The 8,909-nt window shown below is 37.0% G+C and overlaps 1 protein-coding gene across 1 annotated transcript in view; it reads left to right on the forward strand.

Annotated features, from left to right (window-relative positions):
* Positions 1–1,018, forward strand: part of NIPBL (NIPBL cohesin loading factor) — a 208,640-nt gene extending 207,622 nt beyond the window's left edge. The window contains exon 47 of the mRNA XM_049862484.1: positions 17–1,018. Coding sequence (XP_049718441.1) covers positions 17–382 — 366 coding nt within the window. The 3' untranslated portion in view covers positions 383–1,018. The remainder of the gene's footprint in view (positions 1–16) is intronic.
* Positions 1,019–8,909: the final 7,891 nt, after the last annotated feature.

The raw sequence follows: 8,909 nt of genomic DNA on the forward strand, positions 1-8,909 counted from the left end.
CCCCCCAATGTTTTAGTCATTGAGAAGGTCAAAACGAAATTCAGACTCTACGGAGTTGGCAGCACAGATGAATGAAAGTGTTGACGTCATGGATGTCATCGCTATTTGCTGTCCAAAGTACAAAGATCGACCACAAATTGCAAGAGTAGTACAGAAAACCAGCAATGGCTTCAGTGTTCAGTGGATGGCAGGCTCCTACAGTGGCTCCTGGACTGAGGCTAAGCGCCGTGATGGCCGCAAACTGGTGCCTTGGGTAGACACTATTAAAGAGTCAGACATTATTTACAAAAAAATTGCTCTAACGAGTGCTAATAAGCTGACTAATAAAGTTGTTCAGACTTTACGATCCCTGTATGCCGCCAAGGATGGGACTTCCAGCTAATGAATTTGTACATGCAGCCAAATTTACAGGAATTTTTTTAAAAGGCAGAAAAACTTGAAATATCAACATTCTGGCAAAAAAAAAAAAAAAAAAAAAAATCAGTTTTATGAAGAGTAAGAATGGAACCTGGGATGCAGGAACAAAGGAAGGAAATGTTGGGCAAACATTTTTGTGGGAGCTCCCTTCGCTGTTGTGCAGCAGAAACAGATTCTCAGTTCATTTTTACTCCCACTGTATTATAGTTTAACAAAAAATTGTTTATATCTTGGAAAAAAAACTTTCTGTTTAAAAAAAATAAACAAGTGAATGTTGGAAATTAGTCTGTTAATGTTCTTAATAAAGTGTTCTTGGAGTTTAACCTAGCAGCGGATGGCTTTCTTTAGCTTAGCCCAGTTTCCAGGGAAGCATTGTTTTTTCCAGGCTGTAAAATGGCAGAATCTCCTGGACATATAATTTATTCTGTTGAAAAAAAAAAAAAAAAAAAGCATGCAGTATCTATGACCTATCTGCAGAAGGAGTTTTTGTAAATGTAGATTTTGATGTATTAGGTCACCCTGAAAACAATACAAGAAAAGGGATCCCCAGGCAATCTGGTGGAGTGAATACTGCAATAAATTTTTTTACTTCTCTTTGTTACTTGTCTGTTTCCATTTGAATTTCTTATTGTAAAGATCTGTTTAAATCCATTTATATTATTTGCAGTCTTTTATGTAAAATTTATTATATCACTGGTTTTCAAAGCAAAACATAAAATATTGTTTATACAGTTTGTATAGGCTGACTTCTGAATAATTGGTATCTATTATTTTCATTCCCATAAAGAGGGTGTAAACAATTAACTCCAGGGTTTTATTGTATCCTGCAATATTTAGTATTAACTATATATGATTTAGCACTGTGCCAAACACATTTTCAAGAGTACATTTTGATATAAAAAGAAACTATAGTTTATTCCTTGTATGCTTCAATTTCTTTCTAATGATGTCATGATCGTAATATTTATTTTTTAAACCTTGGGAAAAGGTAACAGTCTTGGGGAGAGGTAACAATCACGCTACTTTGGGAAACCAGCTCTTCTCTTAATTAAAATTATGCCATGTTATTTTTAGAAATAATCAGAGTCAAGACATGGCACTTCATAATTACACTACATTTTTCACAGATTATTTTTTAATGCTGAAAAAGGAATAATTTTACTAATTGAGGTGTTTGTTTCCTACTCAAAGTATTACCGTACATCTTTTGGGAGCAGTTATGGGTATGCGTTAGTTACTACAAATATCTTTTGACTAAATGGGGAGGCGGGTGTTTGATCAGTTGATTTTCATAGTGACACTCTTAGAACTAATAATACTAAAATTTACAGGGGATGAGGTCTGTTTCAAATTTAATTATTTTAAAAAAGTGTACTTTTAAATCACTGTTTTAAAAAATTGACTTCTAGAATGCAGGTTTTATGAAATTGGTAAATAAATGAAGGTATTTAATTTGTGAGGAAGAATGACGTTGCCACAAAATACCTTTTTGTGAAAACCTATTAAACAAAGATGAAAATAACTGTTCAGGATTTATTTCCTATGTGGGATTCTTTCAGAATGTTTTCATGAAGGAAATGTTTTCACATTATTCTTTTTCTTCCATTTAACTGCTGTTTCATCTTCCCTTTTACTGTGAACTCTGGGGCAAATTAGATTACCCCCCCCCCTTGGAGTTTGTTTATGCATACATTCTTATTCAACAAAGGATTTGAGGTGGCTTATGAAAGCAATAATATATCAATATGAGTAAAATACTAATTAGAGAAAATATAAAGAATATAAAGTCCAACCTAGAAAGTACTGAAGAATAAAAATGACGGTCAGAAAGCCAATTTTGAAAGCTATGTGCCTGACAGAAACCCTAGTGGTGTAGTGGTTAAGTGCTATAGCTGCTAGCCAAAAGATCAGAAGTTCAAATCCACCAGGCGCTCCTTGGAAACTATGGGGCAGTTCTCTGTCCTATAGGGTCGCTGTGAGTACGGAATCGACAGCAGAGGGTATGTGCCTGACACTTAATGATGTGTGCTGTCATTTAATTCTCTAACAAAAACTCTGCTAGTTAAATATTTTAGCCCCATTTTTTAGATGAGGAGTTTGAGACAGAAGGATTCGATAATTTGTTAACAAATGTAATAATAGTAATTGAAATCTAGAATTGGAGTAGTTGTGTCTCAGTACTCTAATTGAACATTAAGCATTAAGGGAAATGATCTTTAACTGAAGTAAGCCAGCTCCTTAGGGGTCCTTGAAGTATAGACTTGGGGGTCCTACTTAGAGTGAACTTTAAGAAAGCAGCACACAGTACTAAGAATTCTGTTGCCACCTCTGGTCACAGATGAGCTGCTTTGTTGACTCTTCGTTGGAAATTTGACTCAACAGAGTTTGAGAATTTTCCAGATACTCTAAGTTCCATTTTTTATCTGTTAACATAGGCCAAATGTTGATACAACTCAAAAGCCTTAACCCTTAAATAGAAAAAGCAAATATCTCGAAAAGTTGGAGATTTCTCAAAGGTGATGTTTCAGTCTTAACCCTAAAACATGGCCTTGGTGGCAAATATACAAAATCAAACTTTTCAAGTATATTGAGGTTTCACAGAGCTGAGTCTTACTCCATAGTTTGTTGATACTGGAGTAAGCCATATCGTATTAAGAAGGTTGTTTATATTTAATATAAAAATTTCCAAGCGCCTCTTCTTTTTTTAATGTATCGATAGGAAAATTTGGCATTTTATTAAGTCATTATTTCAGCAAAGAATGGGTATTCTTTTTAAAGATGTCTATCAAAATACACATGGCAGAAAATAGAATTTGGTAATCAAACAGAAGGAATGCTGAGCTTTTAGAGAAGAAGAATACATAGTTTATCCTGTTGATATGTTGAGTATTTGAATTGTTAGCAGGTAACGGAAGCACACAGGCAGTTTTGGTGGCGGTAGTCTGCCTCATGAAGACAGGTAAGTCAAGCTGATTTTTTGTTCGATGTAGATTTCATGCCCAGCCAATGGATTTATCATTTTTTTTTCTTTAGAAAATAAACTTAACAGGGAAGCATATGGTATTCCCTCACACGCACAGTTTTAGAAGCACAGAGAACTCAGTCTGGTCACTAACCAGTGTGCTGGTGGTCTGCATCTTCAGAACTCTTGATATGGATCTTAAACTGGAGTAAGATTGTTTTTGCATATGTAAAACCTTAAGATTACCCATTAAAAATAATATAACTTGAAACACAATAGAAATGTTTGCCCTTCAGAAATTCCACTTGTTTGAACCTTCTGCAGTTTGCTTTTGCCCATTTTAGAACTCAAGTTTATCTAATCCACTGGCTCCTTTTTGTCGTAGGAAGCAAATAATTTATTACACAAATTGATTTTACTGATTTTATTTGTGTTTTTTCCCTAAACACACCCCTTGTCCTATTTGTCCTATCTGGGAACTGAATGCAAATTTGGTATTATGGAAGGGTCACTGATCAAACAAATTCATTTGCATGGTTTATTGGCTAAGTGATCAAAATCTCCGTGTGTTTTGTACAACAATCACCAACTTCCCACCCTTCGTAAAACCCCAATTATACATTTTTTTTTGAAATTTTTTTTTTTTATTATATTTAACTTGTTGTGGGAACCCCACGTATCAATCATTCTGAGTTTCTGGCCAAACTCGTTTGAATGCCGCATGCACTACGTCACTTCCTCCATATTTTTCTGAGACAAATCACAGTCGTATATATTTTTAAATATTAATACTTCATTATCAAATATCCAATGTGTTTCATTTTTCTCATAAATGTCATCTTAGGTCTTAATGTATAGATTTCCTCATCTTTTATTTTCCTTGCAAATTTTTTATAAATGAAATGAATTGTCCTTGGGTTCTTATGAAAACAGTTGATTAAAAATAGACTACAGTTACTTTCTGGCTTTTCACCCTTTTTCCTTCCTGAATTTATTGTGGGTTTGAGAGATACTCTTTTCTAAATTCATAAGTACTGATTCTTGTGCCTGCTTGAAACATAGTAAGGTGGTAAATCCAGTTTTCAGGAAGATGGTCATAAATGTTATTTATTCCTTTGAATTTGAGTTGAAAAGTGCCAAGCAGGAAATTGGAGATGAAGAACTAAAATAAGGAAGTGGAAGTTTAAATAGATGCCAGAGGACACTTATAACACTGTACAAGACACGTTATTCAAAACTCAACCTTTCTAGCCCTGTAAAGAGGTCAGAGTTCCTATTTAGGCAGAAGTGTTAAGTGTTAGGTTAAGTACTGTGGAATAAAAACTACAGGCTTTAATCCTGTTTATTACATAGCTTTTAGCTATTACAGTTTTTGTTGAATGGGACTTTGCCCCTACCTTTTACTTGTGACTTCCTTAGTTATTTAATCCCAGTGACACAAAGCCTTGCAAATAAAAAGTTATTTTGTGTTATTTCATTAAATACAGTGTCTTCACCCTTTTCATTAGCCCTTCTTTCTCTAAGAAATGGCAGTGTAAATTTGTCTTGATCATAACTTGTATATTTAGGTATGGAACAAAGAGCAATAAAAGTCACTATGAACTCAGTATGTCATAAAACCTAAGCCAATAATGAATCTCCACTTTCCGTAGTTAAGAAAATATTTATAAAATCATACAATATGGGGGATCTGAAAGATCATTTAGCCCAGATGTTCTTAACCACTAAGTTCATGAACCCCTTTGAGAATCTCATGAAAGTCATGAAATCTCTCCTCGGAAAACTGAAGAAATTTATACCCGTAATTGTGTATACAATTTCAGGGGTTCATGGTTGCCATCACCCCAATTCCATGTATGCCCTGTCTTGAGAATCCAGGGACTACAGGATAAAACCTCCTGTTCTAATCCAAACTTTTTTTTTTCCAGGGAAAATTGAGGCTCAGAGGCAAAGCAATACCCACAAGCTACATATCTAGTTACTTCCACAGCCAAGAGCAGCTCTCAGGGTTCTTAGGTCCCAGACCAGTTACTCTTAACACGGAAGATGTCATCTGGGAAAGTCTTTACTTACTAAGTTGCATGTTAAGCCAAAGGAGGAGCTTAAATACTAACAACTTTTAAGGTGCAATGGGAGGAAAGGCTACTTAATGACCAAATTTTGTAAATTTTTTATATCTTTTCAAGAGATCCACTTTTATATTTCCAGATTCTGTGATGCCTGCCATCCTCTCTCTTAGATAAATGGAGAGGGTAAAGTATGACATTTTTGTGTGTGTGTCCTGTTTTTATCTTCTGCATTGCCTGGCTTGATGTAGAAAACTAGTAAAACCAAACAGTGTTGACTTTAAAGTTAGAAGACATACTTTGAAGCCAGTGGCTCTGAATAAGTGTAAAATGAAGTTCGGTAAATAAATTCACAGCATATTATATGGGATCTTCTTTAAGGAAATCTGAAATTCTGTTTTACACATAATGTTTGCTTAAGTGAAGAGAAAAAAAATCTTGCTGCCGAGTTGATTTCGACTTAAGGGGGATGGAATTCTGAAAATGGGAACAACTGAGTGGGAGGAACCAGAGCGTATGTAGTACAGTATCAAAAGATGAAGCTATAGAAAGTAAGGAGTAAGTATGCAATTTGAAGAAAACATAAAGTTTACAGATAATTGAAGGGCAAGAGATTGGAGCCCTGGTGGTACAGGGGTTAATCTCTCAGCTGTTAATTGAAAGGTCCGTGGTTTGAACCCACCAGCTGCTCTGAGGGAGAAAGATGTGGCAATCTGCTTCCCTAAAGATTGTTGTTGTTAGGGGCTGTCAAGTCTGTTCCAACTCAAAGCAACCCTATTACAACAAAACGCAGCCCAGTCCTGCACCATCCTCACAGTCATTGTTATGCTTCAGCCCATTGTTGTAGCCACTGTGTCAGTCCATCTCCTTGAGGGTCGTCTTCTTTTTCACTGACCCTCTACCAAGTATGATGTCCTTCTCCAGGGACTGATCCCTCTTGATAACATCTCCAAATTATGTGAGACATAGTCTCGCCATCCTGGCTTCTAAGGAGCATTCTGGCTATACTTCTTCCAAGACAGATTTGTTTGTTCTTTTGGCAGTCCGTGATATATTCAATATTCTTCAGCAACACCACAATTCAAAGGCATCAATTCTTCAGTCTTCCTTATTCATCGGCCAGCTTTCACATGCATATGAGGTGACTGAAAACACCATAGTTTGGGTCAGGGGCACCCTACTCTTCAGGGTGACATCTTTGCTTTTCAACAGTTTGAAGAGGTCTTTTGCAGCAGATGTTCCCAGTGCAGTGCGTCCTTTGATTTCTTGACTGCTGCTTCCTTGTGCGTTGATGTGGATCCAAGTAAAATGAAATCCTTGACAACTTCAGTCTTTTCTCTGTTTATCATGATGTTGCTTACTGGCCCAGTTGTGAGGTTTTTGTTTTCTTTATGTTGAGGTGTAATCCAGACTGAAGGCTATAGTCTTTGATTTTCATCAGTAAGTGCTTCAAGTGTTCTTCAATTTCAGCAAGCAAAGTTGTGCCATCCGCATAACGCAGGTTGTTAATGAGTCTTCCTCTAATCTTGATGCTCCGCTCTTCTTCATAGAGTCCAGCTTCTTGGATTATTTGCTCAGCATACAGATTGAATAGGTATGGTGAAAGCATACATCCGTGACGCACGCCTTTCCTGACTTTAAACCACGGAGTAACCCCTTGTTCTGTTCAAACAACTGCCTCTTGATCTATGTACAGATTCCTCATGAGCACAATTAAGTGTCTTGAATTCCCATTCTTCACAATGTTATTCATAATTTGCTATGATCCACACAGTCAAATGCCTTTGCATAGTCAATACAACACAGGTAAACATCTTTCTGGTATTCTCTGCTTTAAGCCAGAATCCATCTGACATCAGCAATGTTATCTTTTGTTCCACATCCTCTTCTGAATCCAGCTTGAATTTCTGGCAGTTCCCTGTCAATAGATACACTGCTGCAGCTGCTTTTAAATGATCTTCAGCAAAATTTTACTTGCATGTGATATTAATGATACTGTTCAATAATTTCTACATTCGGTTGGATCACCTTTCTTGGAAATAGGCATAAATATGGATCACTTACAGTTGGTTGGCCAGACAGCTGTCTTCCAAATTTCTTGACATAGGCAAGTGAGCACTTCCAGCACTGCATCCATTTGTTGAAACATCTCAATTGGTATTCCATCAATTCCCAGAGCCTTGTTTTTCACCAGTACCTTCAGTGCAGCTTGGACCTCTTTAGTACCATCAGTTCCTGATCATATGCTATCTCTCGAAATGGTTGAATGTTGACCAGTTCTTTTGATACAGTGACTGTATTACTAGGATTACAGCCTTGGAAACCCTATGGGGCAGTTATACTCTGTCCTAGAGGGTCACTATGAGTTGGGATTAACTTGATGGCAATGGGTTAACCAATGGATGGATGAAAGCTCACTCTCACTGCTACATGGAGAATAGAATTGCAGGCATCAAGAGGAGGACACTAATGCAATAGTTTCTAGTAAGAGATGTTAGAGCCTGAGCTACGATGATTGTGGTAGCACAGATGAAGAGGACTGGAGGGATAACAACTGTATTAAGATAATGGGACTTGACAGTTGGCTGAATGGAGTAGAGGAAGACAAAGGTGTCAAGTTATCAGGATTTTCTAGCTTTGGTGACTAGGCTCAATTTTAAATATGCTGAAAGTGAGGACCTGTAGAATATTAGGCAATGTCCAGAAGCAAGGAACATATACAAACATGACACTTTCAGGAAAGCTACATTTGGGAGTCAACAGCATCTAAGATGTTGAATAAGGGCAGCACAAAGCCCAAGAAGGACCTTGGGGATGGCCAACACTTAAAGTGCAATGAGAAGACAATGAGTTTGTGGGGGAGACAGGGAAGAACTTCAGATTTGCGTATGGGAAGAATCCAGAAAGAGTCTCAAGAAGGAAGAAGAGAGCAACATATGAAATTCAAAAGTAATATCCAGACTCAAAAATGAATTTTAGATCTGTCATTCCAGATGTCAAAAGTGACATTAGGGAGAGTAGTTTCAGAGAAGATGAGAGCAGAAGTCAGATGGTAGTTGAGCTAAGAAGTGAATGAGAATCTTGTAGACCAGGGTAGCAAGTCAGATGGTAGTTGAGCTAAGAAGTGAATGAGAATCTTGTAGACCAGGGTAGCAAGACCTTGGGAGGGAGAGAACAATAGGATGCTGAAATTCTGACAGGTGAAGCTAGAGAGGGGAGTAGATAATAAAGGGCCTGAAATGTCATTCAAGAGTTTGAAAGGACTTTGAATACAGTAAGCTATGCTCTGGGTTGTGGTATCAGAAAGATCATAGTTGTGTGATAAAGATCATTCACTGGCTACAATGTGGAGAATTATGGTGATGTCAGGCTGCATCACTTATTTTTCTGTGGTATTGCTCAGCTACACAACAAAGGTGAGTTGTCATTGACCCAGGATTGGGTCTAGTTGCCTGGATCTAGTT

This window comes from Elephas maximus, chromosome 2 (assembly GCF_024166365.1).
Source record: "Elephas maximus indicus isolate mEleMax1 chromosome 2, mEleMax1 primary haplotype, whole genome shotgun sequence".
In the NCBI taxonomy this organism is placed as follows: domain Eukaryota; kingdom Metazoa; phylum Chordata; class Mammalia; order Proboscidea; family Elephantidae; genus Elephas; species Elephas maximus.